Genomic DNA, 22,563 nt, shown 5'->3' with positions numbered 1-22,563 from the left:
TTCTGGAAACAAGTGTTGGTGGTCTCGCATGCCATTGATAACCATCTTGAGGCTGTTTTACCTCTGTAAAGGTGTATAGAACATTTTACTAACCTTTACAATCAATGGGATTTGCCAGTAGATCGTAATATGGAACAGGACAGGCGCTCCACAGCAGAGCTTTCTGCCCCAAAATGTGTGGCAAGAGCAAATGGCAGTTAGGAACCAGCGCTCTTTACAATGGATGAAACACCAAAATCCCTTACCTACTGAAGAGAGAAAGCTTCTGGGATGGCGGCATTCCTGGACTTGCATCGTTCCCAACTAGAATTTTGGGTGCCCTATTTAAACACCTTGAGTAAAGCCATCATTAGGGGCAAGGCTATCTCCTCTACTTACAGAAAAGATAACCGTAGCCCTGATGTATAAAAAGGGCAACAGGGACGTACCAGCTACCTGTTGGCCTATTGGATTAATAGACAGTAGTCTATTATTTTGTAGGCAGGTCTTTGCTAGACTGCAAATTTCGATAAATGATAAAAACATCCTTGTGAATACACAGGCGGGCTTCTGGAGCAGATCCGTACCCTTGACCACGTCCTTTGTGTTAAAGTGCTCTGTTGAAAATAGATCACCCTGATACGTGATCATCTCTACACCGCATTTATTTACTTGTGAGTTGCTTTTGACCTTGTTCTGAGAGACAACCTGTGGAGAGTTTTAGAAGCCTTCAAAATCCCTAGTGACTTCCATTGGATATTGAGAATCGTACAAGAAGAATCCTGTGCAATAGTGAGGTTGTATGTGTAGGGGGCAGACCTCAGATGAGATCCCAATGAAATGGTGGGATCTGACTGGGATGCCTGTTTGCGCCAACCTTGTTTAGCCTTTATATTAATGGGCAATGGATTGGTTATGTAAGTGTAAGGACTATGCACCTAAATCCACAGGAATCCCTGTCCCGCACCTTATGTTCAGAGATGACACCCTCCTTGTAACTTGAACTCTTTTGGGTTTACAGTCCTTATTGGATTTATTGCAACCTTTTCTGCATCCAGAGGATTAGAGCTAAACTTTTGTAAATCTAAGCACATGACAATAAAACCACCTCAATCTTTTAGAGACCGGATGATGATGATTGAGGGCTCCCAGATAGAGCAGGCAAAAACCCGACTATCTGGGAGTCAGGCTGACTGACACTTTGTCCTGGGGCTCCCAACTGGACAAAAGTAACACAATTCTTAACCAATGAGCATTGGCATTTGGGAGGAAGTTAAAACCATGTTTGGAAGATCTGTCTCCTGCTCACAAGCTTTATAGGGCTATGGCCTTGCCAGCAGCCTCTTACAAGGCTGAGATATGGTGGTACATGGATGCAACTGCTTTAACAACAATAGAAAAAAGGCTTTGTGTAATTTACCAAAAAGCACCTCTCTATTACCACGGAGATTAGATTTGCTACTTAATAGTTTACACCAGGTAGTCGCTTTAAAGCCATGGATATTTCGGGTAGGGCTTTTGTCCACTATAGAGAATCATTAGTGGAATTAATTTCATGTGATAAAGAAGCTCGTACTCCGTGGTTGAAGTATGTAACACTTCTCCAGTATTACATCTTTCATAGATTCACATGCTTGTATCTTCCCCGTCGTCATGGTGGGAGTCTCACGGTAACAGAATGACCAAGCAGTATCATAGAGAAGAAAAACTGCATAGAAAATCCCCATAGGGGCTGTATTATTTGGTAACCAGACCATATCTTTGTTTGGACCAAAAGCCAGCCAATCAGCATTGCTGCCCTGCCCTCACACTCCCCAGCAGAAGCTTCCTGCCTCAGATTTCCAACCGCCTTCGTGTGATAAGGAGTCTCCCTGAGCTCTGCTCAGTTTTCTTCTGTTCCTGAGTGAACTTTTGACCTTTTGGAATCTTGTTTCCTGTCTTCTACATTAAGGTACTGTGTGTACTTATTTCTCTTATAATGGCTGACGGCTCTAAAAAGAGGCTGTTCAGGCCATGCAGGTCCTGTGGGAAGGCCAGACTGTTCTCTGAGGACCCACATGAGGACTGCCTTTACTGTCTCCACCCTAAACACCTGGTGAAAGACTGTAAGTTTTGTAGAAAATTTTCTGACAAAACTAAAAGAGACAGAGAGGCTAGACTACTGTTATGGCTTCAGAAGAAGAAGGCCACATCAGGCTCAGATTCTGAGGAGGGATCTTCTCATTCAACTCCCAAGAAAAGAAAGGCTTCTGTTTCTGTGGAGAGAGTGGAGTCTAAAAAGAGTAAAACTAAGGAGAAATCAACCGCATCTCTTCCTATTACTCCTGTGGTGAGACAGTCCAGTCGTAAGGAACCTGGGTCTGCACCCTCTACCAGCTCGCTGGCTTCTGCTCCAAGATCTGTGGTGAAGACTTCGGCTCCGTCAACGACGACTTCGTCGACGACTGTGGCTTCGTCGACGATAAGGTCTAAAGCTACGTCGACGACTGCGACGTCTACGATTACAACATCGACGAGTAAAATCTCAATGTCGACGAACAGGCCGTCGACGACGACCACGACGACTCCGTCGACGACAGGTTCGACGTCGAAGATGTCTACGGGGGCCCCGCCGACGAAGGTCCCGTCGACGAAGGTCCCGTCGACGATGGTCCCGTCGACGAAGGTCTCGTCGACGATGGTTCCGACGACGGTGGTTCCGTCGACGAAAGTCCCACCGACGATGGTTCCGTCGACGAAAGGCCCGTCGACGACGGTTCCGTCGACGAAAATCGTGCTTTCTTCCGCAAAAGCATTCAAATCACCGCAGTCGAAGACCATGATCTCGATCCGGTCTTTTCAGTCTACAAGGGGTTCATCTACCATCAGTGAAGCTGCAGAGTTCACCTCGTGGACAAAGATTTCACCTTTGCCGCCGTCCTCATTGCTAGAGCAGGACTCAGATGGCGAGGAGTCCTCAGGTGCCGCCTACAGTCCTTCTCAGCTGCAGATAAAGAGCCAAGACACGGATGAAGAGGAGGTTTATTCCTTCAAGGACAGACCACAATCTTCCAGATATGAGTCATTTCAGGAATCTGGTGATTATGATGAAGAAGAGGAGGAGCAGCATGAGGACTCGAGGGAGGAAGATCATCAGGAGACGATGTCTATACCCCTCAACCTTGTCTCTGATCTTAGGTTGATGTTGAATGACTACTACCGTCGCTTCCCAGAGGCGAATTCCTCTCAACCAGCTAGGCAGACGCCTTTCTCTCAGACACCTGCAGCACCTGCTCAACAAGAACAGGGGGTGAGATCGCCGCAGGTTGTTACTATAAGGGACGACCTTACGGAATCCGACGAGGATGAGCAGCCTGAAGAAGGAGAACTCGTTCAGGATGCTTCAGGACAGGAATGGGACGAATACATTTTACCATCGACTGCATCGCCTGAACCACTCAAATCTACCTCCCCTCCTCAAGATATCGGAGGTTTTCATGATCTCATGGAAAGGGCGGCCAAAAGATTCAATCTGGATGTTGAGGTACAACAAACGGATTGTTTCTTGTATGACTTCAAAGATGAAAACAAGAGGTCGCTTCGCTCTATTCCAATTATCCCTCACATCTGGGAGGAGGGTCTGAAGATCTTGAAAACACCTGCGTCTATTGCGGTCTCAGTTCCCCGCATTGACAAGAAATACAGAGCCCCAGAGTCCACAAAAGCCTGCCTCATTGGGCACCCCAGGCCTGAATCAGTTGTGACGCAGGCGGCACAAAGAAATTCTAAGAACCCGGTGGCTACTTCCCTAGTGCCACCTGACAAGGAGGGAAGGAGAATGGATGGAGCAGGTAAGAGGTTTGCAGTCATGGCTGCCTCTACCATTAAAGCGGCAAATGCTATGGCACTGCTTGGACGATACAACAGGCAAATGTGGTCTGATATTGCACCCATACTTTCTGCTCTTCCAGAGGACAAAAAGGAGGAAGCGGCAGCCATACTTAAGGAAGGCTCTAAATCTGCTGCCGAATCTATCGACATCGCCATGGATATTTCGTCCATGGCCTTCAGGCAGATGGCGGGAGCGGTTTCGCTTCGCAGACAGGGCTGGCTCAAGGCGACGTCTTTTCGTCCAGAGGTACAGGCGAAAATCGTTGATATGCCTTTTGACGGTGAAAACTTATTTGGAAAGCATATCGATGAGGCGTTGCAAGGCATAAAATCGGACACGGATACAGCTCGAGCGCTGGGATCACTTCAGCAAGGAAGGTTTCAGTCCTTTCGGAGGAGAGGTTCAAGAGGTCAATTTAATCAAAGATCCTCTTTTCAATCCAACCGATATCAGCCGTACAATCAGCAGGGATATCGACAGTATAACGCTAACAACCAATTCAGGTCCTCCAACTCCTCTTACCAACAACAGTCCAGAGGCAAATCTAACGCCAGGGGGAAACCTCAGCAGTCTAATAGACGTCAATGATTTCAGGCCGGCGCTCCCCACACAACGGATCCACGACAAAGACCACTATCTGTCTCAATTTTACAACAACTGGATGTCCATTACATCGGACAAATGGGTTTTAGATGTCATAAGCAGGGGCCACATTCTGGAATTTGTGGAGATACCTCCGGATCAACCCCCAGTACTCAGGCTCAGCAAACATCGCCAGGAAATGCAGAAGGAAGTTCTCTCGCTTCTGCAAAAGGGAGCCATAGAGGAAGTGCCGCAACATCTCAGAGGGAAAGGCTTTTACTCGCATTTCTTCCTCATCAAAAAGAAACAAACCCGGAAATGGAGGCAGGTATTGGACTTAAGGGATCTAAATCGATACATAAAAAAGATACCCTTCAGAATGTTATCGTTACAAGAAATTCTTCTACTGATAAAACAAAACGACTTCATGGCCTCCTTAGATCTCATGGATGCGTACTTCCATATTCCAATTCTTCGGAAGCACAGGAAGTATCTCAGATTTGTTGTGGAGAGTCGCCACTTCCAGTTCAAGGTCCTGCCATTCGGACTCAAGTCAGCCCCGAGGGTATTCACCAAATGCATGGCCCCGGTGGCAGCCCATTTAAGACTGCAAGGGCATTACATTTACCCATATCTGGACGACTGGCTGGTGACAGGTCCATCCTTCAGGGAGGCAGAAACATCTCTTCAGAGCTGCATCCGGCTGTTTCAGCGATTGGGCCTGAAGACCAACTTAGAGAAATCCTCGCTGACTCCGGCCAAGGGCATCCAGTTCCTGGGGGCATGGATATGCACCAGTGCAGGGAAAGCCTACCCTTCCGAAGAACGAATGGGAAAGATCATGAGGCTAACGGCAGCTCTTCAAGCAAAAAGGTCCACTTCCGTGAGGATATACAAATCCATGTTGGGGATGATGTCATCCTGCATCCCTCTGGTGCCAAACTGTCGGCTTCGAATGAGGCCTTTGCAGGAACAACTGGACGAGCAGTGGGCCCAGGCCAAAGGTACCTTCGAGGATCGCATTACCATCACGAGCCATATGAAGGTGGCAATGTCATGGTGGAAGATTCGAAAGAACTTGGATCAAGGCTTGAGCTTCATTCCTCTAGATCACGACTTCGTGATGACAACGGACGCTTCGCTGAAAGGATGGGGTGCGCATCTTCAGGAGCTGGAAATTCAGGGCCTTTGGTCAGACTGGGAAGCTCAGCTTCACATAAACATGTTGGAGCTCAAAGCGGTGTTCCTAGGTCTTCAAGCATTTCTCCCCAGAATACGCCAATCGTCAGTACTGATCCAAACGGACAGCACCACTACCATGTTTTACCTACTAAAGCAGGGCGGTACGAGATCCAAACAACTGTCGACATTGGCGCAAAGAATCTGGAAATGGCTCATAACCAATGGAATTTCAATTCAGGTTCAGCATATTCAGGGAGTCCTCAACACACGGGCGGACGCCCTGAGCCGTACTACCAAGGCGATGCACGAGTGGGAACTACACCACACTCAGGTTCGCCTCTTGTTTCAAAGGTGGGGCACTCCCACATTAGATTTGTTCGCAACGCAAAACAACTCAAAGTGCGTTCAATTCGCGTCCAGATACCATCAACAGGGCTCCAAGGGAAATGCATTCCTCATGGATTGGACAGGAAGGTTTGCATACGCGTTCCCTCCCTTCCCGTTGATACCGCGAGTACTGCGCAAAATGAGATTGGAACCGTGCCGGATCATACTGATAGCACCAGCCTGGCCGAGACAGGCGTGGTTTCCAGACCTACTTCTTTTGTCGAGGGGCGAGAAAATCCAGCTCCCGACATTTCAAGACCTCATCTCCATGCAAGAAGGGCAAATTCTGCATCCGAATCTACAATCTCTAAAATTGTCAGCATGGAACCTCACGAGCGGGAGTTTCAAAATCTAGACATTTCACAAGAATGCAGACATGTTCTCTCACAGGCTAGAGCTGTATCAACAAACAAAACATATGCAGCGAAATGGACACGTTTCTGCCATTGGTGCAGCAGACAAAACTTGCATCCGTTTGAAGTACCACCTGAAGGTATCCTCCCTTACCTGCTGTCACTATCTAAGGCAGGTCTGTCGCATGCCTCGGTCAAGGTACACTTGGCAGCAATATCGCGCTTCAGGCGGAAGCCAAATGAACCATCTCTCTGGTCCTCCAGGATAATAAAGGAGTTTATCAAGGGACTTTTTAGGGTTTATCCACCCATCCAACGCCCTCCTGTGCCGTGGCACCTCAACACAGTACTATCACAGCTTATGAGGCCTCCTTTCGAGCCTATTCACAAGTCAGATTTGCAGTTCCTGTCATGGAAAACGGCCCTCCTTCTCGCCTTAACATCAGCAAGGAGGGTTAGTGAAATCCAGGCCTTTTCAGTGGAGGAACCCTTCTTACAATTTCGTCAAGACAGGGTTATCCTAAGGACAAATCCTACCTTTATTCCCAAGGTGGCAACATCTTTTCACCTCAATGAACCCATTATTTTGCCTACTTTTTTCAGCAATCCTTCATCGGAGGCAGAAAGAGCCTTACATTCTTTAGACATTTCCAGATGCCTAAAGTTCTACATTGAAAGGACAAAAACGTTCCGCAAGTCCAAGCAATTGTTCATTGCTTTTGAAGGGCAAAGGAAGGGTCTTCCTTTGTCAAGACTGAGTATTGCCAGATGGATCTCCGCAGCTATCCTGAAATGTCATGAAAAAGCGGGGAAGCCGCTAGATTCTAAGGTACATGCACATTCCACAAGGAAGATGGCAACTTCGATGGCCTTGTTTGCAGGAGTGGCGCTGCCTGACATCTGCAGAGCAGCAACGTGGAAGAGCGTGCACTCTTTTACGAGACACTACTGTCTGGACACTGCGTGGAAAGAGGACACGGCAGTGGGACAAGCTGTTCTGAAACGTCTTTTTCAGTAAGGTATGACATAATGGCATGTTTTGTTGTCTATGCAATACTTTGATTTATGTGTCAACATGCATTTATCGTATTTCTTATATTATGATGTGTATTGTTATACCTTTGTCTTACGGCAGAGCTTCCTTTTTTAGTTCTGTCCTGGAAACGCTACTAATTTGGTGAGCACTGCTTACTACTCTGATACAAGCATGTGAATCTATGAAAGATGTAATACTGGAGAAGGAATTAGTTACTTACCTGTACACTATAGTTCTCCAGTATTATCTTTCATAGATTCACATGCGCCCGCCCGCCTCCCCGTTTCTCAGGCAGATCCTGTTTCTCGGTATTTATCCATGTCTCTCACTCGGGGACGGAAATCTGAGGCAGGAAGCTTCTGCTGGGGAGTGTGAGGGCAGGGCAGCAATGCTGATTGGCTGGCTTTTGGTCCAAACAAAGATATGGTCTGGTTACCAAATAATACAGCCCCTATGGGGATTTTCTATGCAGTTTTTCTTCTCTATGATACTGCTTGGTCATTCTGTTACCGTGAGACTCCCACCATGACGACGGGGAAGATACAAGCATGTGAATCTATGAAAGATAATACTGGAGAACTATAGTGTACAGGTAAGTAACTAATTCCATCTTTGTGGAAAGATTAAGATAAGGGAACTTTGGGATTCGCCTGCTAAAATGACAAAAGGAATCCTTTTGAAATTAAAGAAATTGAGAGGCAAGGTTAATCCAGATATGAAATGAACACCCAAAAGGGAGCGCATCGGTCAATTTTGAAACTATAAATGTATTCCTTGATTTGAACCCCATATGGACAGGACATCTCTTCTTTCAGCTAAACGTCTGTATGCGCAATTTAGATGCAGTACCCTCCTGGTAATATGTTTACAGTAAAGTGGGTTAAAAGAGGGCAATCTACAACATTTTGTCCCCGTTGCCCAAGTCCTATGGAAACAGAGGCACATTTTTTTTCTTTTGCCCAAAGTACTTATTGTCTTGTAAGAAATTGATCATAGCTCTTTGCAAGAATTTCGTTGTGAAACTTTACTGGGAGGCACCAAGATTCTAAGATATGAGCCGACCAAACAAATAGTGTTTGCTGTCTCTCGGTACTTGAACGAGGCATGGCATGGAACATTAGATTTAGAGTTTTGCATTATAAATGATTTGTAAGCATTAAATAGGAGCCTACTGATCGCTTTGGATTTCTGAATATTAGCATACAGCACAAGTACGGAGTACGGAGATTATCTAACTAAAAGCACTTACAGTAGTGTGCACTTTACAGAGAAAGTTCTGAAATTGAAAAACTACATGAGTTTGATTTTTAAAAAGTCTTTTTTTATCTATTTTTTTATATTACAACAGATGTAACATTTTTAATTGTTGAATTTGTGTGTTTGATATACTTTGATTGCTTTAAATACTTTACTTCACAGCACTTGACATAGAGCTGTTTTATGACTGAAAAACTCCTTGACTGTATAAAGTGCAGAGTTCTTCTGCTTCGTGCTACTCTTGCATCTATTAAATCATTGATGGCTCTTCTGGCATTGCTTCTGACCATAAAACCGGCCTCTTATTTCTAGGTAGCAAACCTCAACCCAAAGGACAACTCTTACACACTAAAGGATTTTGTGTTTAAAGAAATTCAAAAAGATTGGCCTGGCTATTTGGAAGAAGATAAGCAGTTGCTGGATCGAGTTCTTTCCAGGTAGGTCCTAAGACATGTGACTGGTAAGGGGAAAGATATTATAGGGTAGGGATTGTGGATTTTTTTTATGAATCTCTTCATTTTTAGCAAAGAGATTTTATAAAAGACTCTTGTTTCTCTTTCCCTGTTTTATAATTCCTTGCCAGGAAACAAAATCCGTCCCAGAATGCCTCCAGCACTGGTCAGTCAGACTCACCACCTCAAACTTCTATTAAGGATTCTGCATCTACTTCTCCTTCACAGGTATTTTTAACTCCTGATAGTTGTTAAATCAGTAACACTTGGAACTGATTTATCTCTTTTAAAATAACATGGCATGTTCTTCTTTTTTTTGTCATTCTGGAAATGTATTCCAGCTTCCATGTCTCCACAGATCAAGCAAGTTTTTTTGTGTCCATACAAATTCATGTTTCTCAGTAATTAATATAAGGACCTGTGCTACACCTATTAAAGGGGAGGCTGTGATCTGACTTTTATTTTAGCATACACATACACATTTCTTTTATTTTTAACTACAATTTTGGAAGTACTCTTGAGCACCTTATCGTAGGTCATAATGTCTGCAACATTTGAAACTATTTCATTTGTCTTGAAAAGGACTGTCCACTTTGTAATTATAGTTTGCTTGTACCCTGCTGTTCAAGAGTAAAACTTTACACTGGAGACTTGTTTCAAACATGCTTACCTGAGCATGGTCATACCCCAGTTTCCATCTGCTCCTGTCAGTTTATTGCATCTCTCCCAATTATTAAAGGTAGAGTGCTGCAGCACTCCATAGCATCTCACCTTTACCTGGCTAATTCTCACATGTAATACCCCACCATTACAATACTAGACCCTTCCATTTGACCTCCTACATAATTCTTCTTTATGCTTGGCATTTGCCTTGTACGTAAAAACAATTCTGACCTTTGTCAAGAGATTCTCTTCACTCCCCCTGGCTCACTATGTGTGCAATTCATTCCCTCATGCTTAAACAGGTTATCAATGTGAAGGTGCTGTTTCATCCTGCAAGAAAGTATCCAGCACTATTTTCTACCGACTCAGTCAAGTTCAATAGACCTCAACCTCCGGCGCCATATCTGTGGTATTCACCAAAACATTACTGTAACTTCTCAAAGAATATTTTTCCAAACTATGTTTAGAGACAAGCAGGGTATGAACTTAAATTCAGTCTGAAATGCCAGGTACATCAGTCATCTGACTCACAAGAGAGCCACATAAAAAAACCTTGGCTTGTGCTGCATTTTTCATGGTCTTTTTCTTGTCTAGCTCTGCAGTGCCTTCTAAGCTTCTCCCTCTCCCAGAGACCTAATCAACTTAGAATTTATTTCTGTCTGCATAACCAAATCAGTTTTTTAGTGGAGGGTCTACAGTCTACAAGCACAAAGCACACTTCTTATTTTGAGGCATTAAAATTAGGTAGGTTATATTTTCTCTATAGACGAACCCTTTTCTTGTCATAAACGTATGATTGCGCCTGCTGAACTCTACTTCATCCCTACTTTTTTCAAAGCACCCACTTTTTTTCTGTTGTATCCCCCCCAAATGTATATGCAGGAGCTTGCTGGTAATTACCAAGGGGATGTCGTTGACTCTTGTGGATTATCACTACCACAGGTTTTTACTACTTGTCAATATGTATATGATGATTACACAGATGAGCAGTTTTAGGAGAGAACTTAACCTTAAGGAAGCTTGATAGGTTCTTCCTTCAACGGTTTCTGCTTAAGTAAGCTTTAGCACTTTTTTTTTTTATAGTGCTGTGATCCAGTACGGGCAAAAATCATAGATTAAAATTATAACAAAGTGTTCGAGGCATGTGGGCTGCTAAATTCATATCTTAGCATTAGATCGCCGCCTAGTGTTGGGTCCGTATGATCGCACATTGTTGTCTTGGAAGAGTCTTCGAAGTATCCTGAGATAGGTGGCTCCTCCCCTGGACTACAGTGCGCATGGGCATCGGCTCCATCACCAGATTGTTTTTTTCCGCCATTGGGTTCGGATGCGGTCTCGACGTCTCTGTCGGAACCGAGAAAAACTAGCTTTTTTACGGCCAAAAGGCCTTATATTCTTTGCGTCGGTATTGTTTGCGCACGGTCTCGAGTTCTTCCGTCTCTTGGAGTCGGAATCAGCGGAGTAGTTTCACTCGTCGGACATCGAGGCCTTCTCATCGCGACACGACCGCAACTTTTCAGCATGGAGCGGAGTCCGTTTAAGAACTGTCCGCTCTGTGGGTCCAAATACCCACATATAGACGTGCACCCGGTCTGTAACAAATGCCTTTCACCAGACCATAACGAAGACAACTGCATGGCCTGCGCAAGATTCAGGTCCAAGAAGACACTCAAGCTTCGGCGCGCGGTGCGCCTCGAGGCCAGACAAGCGGTCCCGGATCCAGAAAACATCTTCGGCGACCAAGAAGAGGAGGACCAGAGCCATCATCTTCAAATCTCCCCGCCCGGGACGGAGGTCGAGGCGGATCCGGAAGACGACGACTGAGTCGTGGGTCAAGGCCTTGAATACGTCGACGAGGTAGGGGACGTCGAAGAGGTTTATGGGGCCGCGGAAGATAGCTCAGGGGACGAGCTATGCCCCGAAGGTTACGAAGATCGAGATCGGGTCACGGGATCGCCTGTCGGCCTTACCCAAGACCCCGTACCGCAAGCCACGGCCCCGCCTTCAGGCCCGGCCACGGACATACTTGCTGCGCAGCCAGTATCGAAACCGAAACTGAAACCTACGGTATCGACTACACCTAAAATGGCCGACCCAAAATCGAAACCGAATCTTATGGATTCGAGCGTCCCTAAGATGGCGGCCGTACCACCAAAAACGGCTAAACCCGCTGCTTCATCGACTCCGTCGGCCTCCGGTCCACAGAAATCGAAGAAATCTGTTGATTCGAAATCGGCGCCAGAGGAGGGATCCTCTAAGAAGGGTGGTCGGCACGGGTCAACCGCTGCGACGCCGGCAAAGCCCGCCAAAGCCAGCGACACGGCGCCGGTTCCGACTGCGTTAGTCGGACGCGGGGTGGAGACGGAGCCGACAAAATCACAAGGATCGAAGGCTGGCACATCTGCGCATCGGTCCAAGGACTCTGGGTCGGCGGCTGCGGCATCATCGTCCAAAACACAGAAGGGCCAACAGGACGTCGGATCCGAGAGCAAGGTCAAGACCTCCTCGTCGGTGCCAAAGGCCACTGTAAGTGACGCGTCCCTCATTGCCTCTTCACTACAGAGAATCGGGGAGAAGGCCTCTGCTACGTCGGCTCCGATGCCATCGCCACAGAAGCCGATGGACGTTCCGGTGAAGCCTGCGGGTAAACTTCTCTTCCTTCTGCCGCCAAAAGAGGCGCCGAAGGCCTTTTCAACAAAATCGACGCCAAAGAAGTCGGATTCTTCAACGGCAGGGGCACTTTCAAGTCGGGTACTCGACTCAGAAGAGGATTCTGAGCGTTTTATCGACGCAGACACAGGCAAATTGACCCTTTACAAGAGGAGGATCACTTCACAGCCAGTGGACTCCTATGTCATCCCCCTGAAGAAGAAAAAGCTTCCCCAAGACGCTTCAGGCCTCATGGAACCTATCCAGCCTCCTCCAAGAAGGAGCCCAACTCCTTCTCCAGAACACTCTGAGGGTGAGTGATATAATGAAGATGACCAATACACTTTCCCCATCAATGAACCAGATGCACAGCCAGATTCATATGATGACATTGGTGACCAAGGCACCCAAAATGTGGGGCAAGACCCACAGCCTTTCAGTGCACGTGCATCCCCTACAGAAGATTCTGCAGGTTTTCATGCACTCATTGAGAGGGCAGCTGCTAATCATGATGTGGACATGCATGCTGACCCGGTAGAAGAAGACTTTCTATTTGACACTTTTTCAGTCTCTGAAAGGACAGTAAAGACACTGCCTATGCTCAAAGGGGTCCTCAAGCATGCTGCGGACATCTTTAAAGAACCTACCAGGGCGAGAGTGGTCAATCCACGTATCGAAAAAAAGTACAGACCAGCACCTGCAGACCCTGCATACATTCGGGGACAGTTGCCGCTTGACTCCCTGGTGGTCGCAAATGCCCGCTAACGGGCCAACTCCCAAACAACGGGTGAAGCTCCTCCCCCGGATAAGGAGTCCAAAGTGCTAGAGGCTGGAGGCAAAAGAGTAGCTGCACAGGCTGCCAATTTTTGGCGTATTGCGAATACACAGGCACTCTTGGCACGTTACGATAGGGCGCATTACGACACCCTAGAGCAAGTTTTACAACACCTGCCTCCGCAGTTTCAAGAGGGCACCAAACTGCTTATAGAGGAGGGAAAACTGATCTCCAACGCAGCCATAAAGTGTGCACTTGATGCCGCGGACACAGCCGCTAGGGCCATTAACACTAACGTCATGCTGAGACGACAGGCGTGGCTCCGCATATCGGGGTTTAAACCTGACATTCAAACAACCATACTTAATCAGCCAGTCAATCCTGATAGACTGTTTGGTCCAGATGTTGACACCACCTTAGAAAAAATTAAAAAAGACACCGAAACTGCTAAGTCTATGGGGGCCCTACAATCACAACAGTTTCGTGGCAATAATTTTCGTCGCTCAGGTGCGCGTGGAGTCACCAGAGGACAGATGGGTCAACAATCACAATTCTCTAGAGGTGGAGCACAATCCTCGTACCCCAAACAGAACAAGGGGGGGTTACCGAGGAAACAGCACCAGAGGACGCGGCAGAGGGAACAACAACTCCCGCTCCTCTACCCCAAGCAAACAGTGACTCTGTCACTGCCCCCCCGACCACTTAACACCTGTCGGGGGGAGACTACAGCAGTTCCTGCCCGTCTGGAGAAACATCACCACAGACGGGTGGGTGCGACAACTTGTTCCAGTACGGTTATTGTCTAGAGTTAAAATCCACTCCACCCAACATTCCACCAAGGCAAAGGCCTATGTCCGCAGAGCACTTGCACTTATTGCAGCAGGAAGTGGTGGTGATGCTGCAAAAAGGCGCAATAGAGCTCGTGCCAGTGGGAGAGGAAGGCACGGGGGTATATTCCCTGTACTTCCTTATTCCAAAGAAGGACGGATCTCTCAGACCCATTCTGGATCTGCGTCCCCTCAACCTGTATATACTGTCAGAACATTTCCATATGCTTACACTGCAACAGATTCTTCCCTTGTTAAACCAAGGGGACTTCTTAGCAACCTTAGACCTCAAGGATGCTTATTTCCACATTCCACTACACCCGTCCCACAGGAAATACCTCAGGTTCACTATCCAAGGCAGGCATTATCAGTTCAAGGTCCTACCCTTCGGAGTCACCACAGCCCCAAGAGTGTTTACCAAGTGTCTGGCGACAGTAGCAGCGCACCTCAGGAGGCAGAACATACATGTCTACCCCTACCTGGACGACTGGCTCGTTCAAGCCAAGTCGGAACAACAGTGCGCCGCGGACATGTCGACTACCATTCACCTCCTTCACGATCTAGGTTTCTCGTTGAACTACCCAAAGTCGCATCTTCAGCCGGCACGTGTCCGGCAGTTTCTAGGTGCGACGATCAATACCCTGACGGCCATGGCTCAACCAAACCAAGTCAGGATAGACAGCATGCAGTCTCTAATCCAGAAGTTCAGACCTCAACACTCCAGCGAGAGTGTTCATGCAGTTGATAGGCATGATGGCCTCCTGCATCTTCATAGTCCCTCACGCACGGTTACATATGCGCCCGCTCCAGGAGTGCTTAGCAAATCAGTGGACACAGGCTCGGGGACAATTAACAGACCTAGTGTTGGTTACCAGTCGGGCATACGACTCTCTGCATTGGTGGAATCCACACAACCTTTGCAAGGGCCGACTGTTCCAGGACCCAGTGCCACAGATTATCCTGACAACGGACGCATCTCTCCAGGGATGGGGAGCTCATCTGCTCACTTACACAGTGCAGGGACTATGGACGACGCAGCAACAGAAGATGCACATCAACTATCTGGAACTGATGGCAATCTTCATGGCGCTCAAGTCCTTCATTGTACATCTGTGCAACAAGGTAGTGTTAGTCCGGACGGACAACATGACCGCGATGTACTACATTCAAAAGCAGGGGGGCACCCACTCGCCACAGCTGTCTCATCTGGCTCAGGGCATGTGGCGGTGGGCCATTCAGAGGAACATCTTCCTCATGGCAGAACACCTCCCGGGCAAGGACAATCAGATGGCGGATCTGCTCAGCAGATACAGCCATCAAATGCACGAGTGGGAGTTACACCCATCTGTACTCCACCCGTACTTCCAGCAGTGGGGTCATCCGGAGATAGACCTGTTTGCAACAAAAGAAAACGCAAAATGCCAACACTTTGCCGCCAGGTTCCATCACCCACAGTCGCAGGGGAATGCGATATGGATGAACTGGTCAGGCAAATTTGCATACGCTTTTCCGCCAGCCCCTCTGATACCGCTGGTGGCAAGAAAGCTAAGGCAGCACGCGATGACTCTCATCCTGGTTGCTCCAACGTGGGCTCGCCAAGCATGGTACACCACGTTCCTCGAACTCTCAGTGGTGCCACATCAAAGACTGCGCCTCACGCCCAGACTTTTGACGCAGAACCATGGAGAAATTCAGCATCCAGATCCGCAACAGCTCAACCTGGCGATCTGGCTCCTGAAGTCCTAGAGTTTGGATACCTTAACCTACCTCCAGAATGCATGAACATCATCAAAGAGGCAAGGAAGCCAACTACCAGAGCATGCTATGCTGCAAAATGGAAGCGTTTTGTCATTTACTGTACAGACAATGACATCAACCCGCTAGATGCATCTATCCCTAACATCATTTGCTATCTGCTACATCTTTACAAGTGCAATCTAGCGTTCACTTCTATTCGGATACATCTCTCCGCCATCGCAGCTTATCTTCAGAATAGGCAGCATCTCTCTGTCTTCAGGGTGCCTGCCATTAAAGCTTTCCTTGAAGGTCTGAAACGAGTCATTCCCCCAAGAACACCGCCAGCTCCGGTGTGGAACCTCAATGTGGTCCTCACCAGACTGATGGGACCACCATTCGAGCCACTGCCCTCGTGTGAACTCCAGTTCCTAACGTGCAAAGTAGCTTTCCTAATTGCTATTACGTCACTGAGGCGTGTTAGTGAGCTGCAAGCGCTCACAATCCAAGAGCCATTCATTCAGATTCATCCAAATAGGGTAGTGCTACGTACTAACCCCAAATTCCTTCCAAAGGTGGTGTCACAGTTTCATCTCAACCAAACTATTGACTTGCCGGCATTCTTCCAAAACCCACAAACGGTGGCGGAAAGAATGCTCCATACGTTAGACGTACGGAGGGCGTTGATGTACTACATAGACAGGACACAACCCTTTAGGAAAACAAAACAACTTTTTGTTGCCTTCTCACCACAACACAAAGGCAACCCTATTTCCAAAGCAGGAATAGCCAGGTGGATCGTTAAGTGCATCCAAATCTGTTATCAAAAGGCCAAGCGCACTTTAACAATACCCCCAAGGGCGCACTCCACACGCAAATTGGGGGCATCCATGGCTTTCCTAGGGAACATTCCTTTAGAGGACATTTGCAGAGCAGCCACGTGGGTTACACCACATACCTTTACAAAACACTACTGTGTAGATGTGCATTCCAAGCAGCAAGCTGCTGTAGGACAGGCTGTTTTCAAGACACTTTTTCAGGTTTCTGCAGCTGGCACGGGCAACCGCCGCTGATGGAGGGACTGCTATGTATTCTATGCTAAGATATGAATTTAGCAGCCCACATGCCTCGAACTGAATATGCTACTTACCAGTATGCATCTGTTCTTGGCATGTAGGGCTGCTAACATTCATATCGCCCACCCTCCTCCCCGGTGCCTGTCGCAGCTGCAGATATACTATTGTATTCAATCATTAGCATGGACATCCTTTACACCTTTCACACCATCTTCTGCCACAATGGCGAAAAACAATCTGGGGATGGAGCCGATGCCCATGCGCACTGTAGTCCAGGGGAGGAGCCACCTATCTCAGGATACTTCGAAGACTCTTCCAAGACAACAATGTGCGATCATCCGGACCCAACACTAGGCGGCGATCTAATGCTAAGATATGAATGTTAGCAGCCCTACATGCCAAGAACAGATGCATACTGGTAAGTAGCATATTCAAACTTCATTGTGTTACTGCTGTTTCCCTAATCTAATGATTTACATATGCGACTCCTACTTATGACTGGAAAATTGTTAGGTGATGTTTGGAGCAGTATTCATATAGTGGTGATATGGCTTCCTTTTAGATGACTGAGCTATATTAAGTGTTGATTTAATCAACAGAGAATGATAATGGGATAGAGGAAGTCTGCCTAGAGTTGGGTTATACATAGCTAAAGTAGCCAGAACGAATTATTTCTTTTAATTTTGTTGTGATACAAAAGGAAGATTCATTTTCATATTTTAAAGAAATACTTTGTACTTCTTGTTGCAATACTTTGTTTTGTGAGTGATCTTCTTGAGAAGAGGAAAAGACTGAAAAACCCAAGTGACATAACCATAACCTAGATATGTGTGACAAAGTGACCTTAAATAAAAACTTGGATATTGGTATTTAGAAGGGATGTCCAGTTCAGTCCAAAATATTTTCCTGAAACCTCAGCAACATTTTCACTCCCCAAGGAGAGCCCGAGCGGAATGCAAATTGATTCTGCAGCACAGAAATTGTAACGCTGCGTCGTTGGTATAATTGAAGACATTGCTTATCCATTGGGAGGAAGACTTTACCTGAAAGACTCAATTTTCCGCAGTCAAAGTAGTCATTATGTTAGACTTAAAATACAGTTGATGTAAGGTCTTACCTTAATGCATGCACCTTACCGTCAATTTTCGTATTAGTTTTAAGCGAAAACCAATTAACATGTAGCAGCTGCTTTGTTAGTGTAATTTTATCAATTAACCTTTTGCTTTATTGTTTCAATTACATTCCGTACAATAATTTCAGCTGAAGGAAGGATGCAGATTACAACTCAAAAACCTGCATGATGCAGTGTGGGCTAAAGTGGAACTATGTACAAACCGAAACTCATAACATGACAAGTTGGACTTAACAGGAGAACTGTGCAGAACTTCCACAGATCCACCATATTATATGTTACTGTGAGCTGAAGTGGGAGAATCACAGTATCGTTTGTGTATTGAAAAGCTCGACATCATGGGTATAATTCTATGTAACCAATTCATTTTTTGCAGAAGATCAAGTTCTCCTAGGAAATCAGTAAAATAGTCATAGATATGTTCCACCGATGAAGCAGAGAAAAAAAAACTTTGGTTATATATACACACTGTACTTAAGAAAAGGTTAATACCTCCTTAGAATGGTGCATGCCTGCCAATTTTGGGCAAAGCTCTAATTGATCGCTAGTCTTTTTGGGTAATCTGCTCTTAATATTGCTCAACTTTTTTTTAAAAATAGGAGGAACCAATATGTCCATGCGAACTGAGTATTAACTTATGACAAATGTTCACATGGAACTCAATTTGAAAACAAATTCATATTATCACAGGTAAATTCTGTTACTTTATTGAAGAGAAAATGATAATGGGACAGACCATGTCTGCCTAGAGTTGGTTTATACATAGGTAAAGTAGCCAGAACAAATTCTCTTAACTTGATTCAGCTGAATCATGTTTTATATTTTGTTGTGATACAAAAGGAAGATTAATGTTAATATTTTTAAACATATACTTTCTACTTTTTGTTGCAACGCTTTAGATTTAAGTGATCTTCTTGAGAAGAGGCAAAGAGTAATAAAAGAAACCGAAGTAACAATCTAGATGTGCGACAAAGTGACTCAATAAAAATACGGTTATTGGTATTTAAAAGGGATGTCCAATTGTTCTGTTTTCGATGCAGGGAAAGATCAACCAGATTGCTCTGGTGCTTCACTATTTGGGCTATCCTTTTGGTGTTTTCAACGACGTTTCAACCCCACTTGTAACGTAAGGGTCTCATTATGACAGGGATAGCCTGGGTACCACGGGTTAGTTGTGCTCTTCTTAGTCTGCATATGTCGGATGAATTGATATGGCGGTAGGAATCCAATTGCTTTATAATAATCATTGTTTTTTCATTGATACAAGTATGCTTATGACCATAGCTTTGGAGCATAACTCGGGTTTCGATAATGATGACTTGTTTTAATAGTGATTTTACAATCAGATGCATTATATATATATATATATATATATATATATATATATATATATATATATATATATATATATATATACTATCCTGTTATAGGTTTAAACCTATAATAACTGAACAAGACCACCTACAAGGAAATAGCCCTCACAATGTAAATATTCTAAACACTGAAAAAACACCTACAGTACCACAAACTAAATGCCATTCAAAGAAAGGAAAAAGAGTATTTTTTAGTTCCGCCTGCCAACCCAATGTAACTTTGATATACAATGTAGCAGCAAGACAGGCTGGGCTACCATTATTCTGCTTGAGATTTTCTTCTTAGGGAGGTCACATTTGCTTTTTTCAGTTTTGTGGTCTTTGGTCTAGTTGCAAGGTTTAGAAGCATGTTTTAGGTCGTGTCAGATCATTTTATAAACTGGAGAGAATCATGAAATATCAAAAACATATTTGATAGTTCGGCTACGTTTTGAGTCTTTCACTGACAGGTAAAATGGCTGGTTTCATTAGAATATTCCAAATATGTACCATCACATTTACCCACAGACCGAGAATGAGTGAAACCCTTGGATACATAAGCCCCCTTTTTTAGCGAGTCATTATTGATGTGAACTGCCAAATCCCCCAGGCTTTAAACATCCAATGCCATGTGCAGTGATGGGTATATGTGAAAGAGTGAAGTCACCAAGCATCTGGGATAGTGGTGAAAACATGGCACCAGGCTTTTGGAAAACATGTAACACAATGTCACTTGGAATTCTATTCTTACCAAATTCAACAAAGATTGGAATGATATTGTTTGTATTTGCAGCAATTTAACTATGTATATGAAATAGTTGTGTGAGGACCTGTCAAAATAGATACGGGAGCTGAAGTGCTTCCCTGTGAGAGATCCTTGCCATTTGCTTTACGTGACACTGAAAATATATTTACGATCTTCAGAGTTAAGGATGCTATTGACTTTGTAGTCCATTCTGGTGCAATGTTTTGTTATGTGCAGGAACTTAAATGCACATTTTTTTTGTGCTTTGTATGGCATCAAAGATTGATCCCAACTGTGTCATTTAGCAAGTGGTTCTCAGACCTAGAGACTGGGAATGCTATTTTATCTGTGTGGCGACTGTTTACAGAATTTTTGCTTAGTGATGCCAAAGGCAAAAAATGTGAGGAACTTTCGTTGCATATAGATAGTGATTTAAAAAAAAAGTACACTGTACTGCATTCTTACATTTTACAGAAAAACATGACCGCTGTGGTGGACATAATAAAAACTAAAAATAGTCTGAAAACACCCTTGTCTACCAAGAGTTGCGCGTGATTGGTGTAGATGTGAAACATTTCCTTGAGAGTAGCTGGATGACACCTTTAGTGACTTTGGCACTGCAACATGTTTCATGTTTGAATGCTTGTCACTAGCATAGAAATGTTGAGGAGCAATTTATGAAGTTTTATTTTACAATGCATGAGAAATGGCGTGCAATGATGCATAGAAAGGTCCCTTCACCAATCATGGCATTTGAAGTCAATGAAGCCTAACAGTGGCACTCTGCACAAGTTCACGATCTTTCATTAAGGGGAATTTTCTACAGATATTGAAAAGTACATGCCATATGTTTTATCTCTTCAATTACTCTGAGGTCATCTGCGCTGAGTTCAATGCATATGTTGCCGAATCTGTCCCAGAGAATCACAATCTTCAGGTGTGGCAGTATTTGCATGGAAAGCTATGTAGGTGGCCAGAGTTATAAAATTGTGTACTGGCTGTTTTGGCATTGCCTGTCTGAAAGTGGCAATGTTGAAAGGACATTTCCACAGATAAACCTTTATATGGGAAGGAAAGAGCGACTGCGCATGACGAAGGACTCAGTGAAGAAGTATTCTATCCTGTAGTACAATAAGTTTGATTTGTAAAAATGTAATTGGACCTCATATACACAATATGTACACTGTCTATATACCATGCACTATCAGTGCACAAAGCAAGCAATAATAATAGCAAAATGTTCCATAAACACCGGAAAAACTTGTTTTTTATGGCACAGAAATGTGTAACCACTGTTTTTTACGGTATTGAAATCACTGAAAAAAATCCACCAGAGTTTACCATAAATAGAAACTGAAAACCGGAAATCCCAATTTTATAGCAATAATGTATTAGATACTCTGATGTAACGGGATTTCATAAAGTAGATAGTACAAAAATATGAATTTCTAATTCTTATTTTGTAATTTCAGAAACGGCCATCGGATACAGATTTCATTGATCCCTTAGTGCATAAAAAGCCTCGAATATCTCATCTTACAAATAGAGTTCAACCAACTTTAAATGGTCATTTAAATTCCTCCAGTGATAAACCTGTAGTTGCTGCTCCTCCGCCTCCAGCTCCCCCTCCTGCTGCTGCTGCCGCCCCTGCTCCTCCACCGCTTCCTCCTGCTCGTCTGCCAGCTTCGAATCCTCCACAGACTATAAATTCTAACTCCAATTCTCCCAGTACGCCTGAAGGTCGAGGAACACAAGACCTACCCGTGGACAGTAGTAGCCAAAATGGTGGCATTTTTGAGGACCAGCATGACAAATATACCTCTAGGACTACTTTAGAAAAGATCCCTTCTCCTGTTCCAATCAAACTGGAGTGCACAAAGTCCACAGATGAAAAGCATTCACTATTGCACAAAAAATCCAAAAAGAAATCTAAAAAACATAAAGAAAAGGATCGAATGAAAAAGGAAGACAGTGACACCAATGAAGAAAAACATCAGGATCACATCAAGAAAGAAGAAATTGTAAAAATGGAAAAGATCTCCAGTCCAGATCCAAATAAAGGTATTTATACTTATAAATATTCTGTAATGAGTTTGTTTTATGGTAAAAGTATGGGCAATACATCATATCTCGTCAATGTTTAATACTTTTTAATGCTTAAACAATGTATTCATAACATTTGTTAATTGTACTCTTCTAATGGGTCTGCAATTTAGGGGAATATTACATACTTGCAGACAAAAAATATTTAAATGGGTGACTAGCCTTGTCACCAATGATAGCTCTTATCTCTGTTTATATTTGGCATACCTTTCTGTGAGAGCTAGCTAGCTTTATACAATCTGCTTGTGTTTTGGTAAGAGGAGTGGAGTACACGGTTAGGATGGGGCAGAGAGGGTTTACCAGCAATGCTGAAAAAGCAGATTTATGAATTGCTAGAGATGTGGCAAATGCTATGATAGTGGATTGGAGAGATATGTGATGGTATCTTACTTCAGGTCGAGATTGAGA

At 44.7% G+C, this 22,563-nt stretch overlaps 1 protein-coding gene across 1 annotated transcript in view; it reads left to right on the top strand.

The window, feature by feature from the left end:
- The window catches only part of ELL2 (elongation factor for RNA polymerase II 2), a 291,164-nt gene that overhangs the window by 168,610 nt on the left and 99,991 nt on the right, over positions 1 to 22,563 (top strand). Inside the window, exons 6-8 of the mRNA XM_078675403.1 lie at positions 8,960 to 9,084; positions 9,231 to 9,327; positions 21,525 to 22,113. Of these exons, the coding sequence (XP_078531529.1) occupies positions 8,960 to 9,084; positions 9,231 to 9,327; positions 21,525 to 22,113 (811 nt within the window). The remainder of the gene's footprint in view (positions 1 to 8,959; positions 9,085 to 9,230; positions 9,328 to 21,524; positions 22,114 to 22,563) is intronic.

This window comes from Lissotriton helveticus, chromosome 2_1 (genome assembly GCF_964261635.1).
Source record: "Lissotriton helveticus chromosome 2_1, aLisHel1.1, whole genome shotgun sequence".
NCBI classification, from domain to species: Eukaryota; Metazoa; Chordata; class Amphibia; order Caudata; family Salamandridae; genus Lissotriton; species Lissotriton helveticus.
Note: the sequence above shows the minus strand (reverse complement) of the source record. Positions and strands in the feature narration are given on the sequence as shown.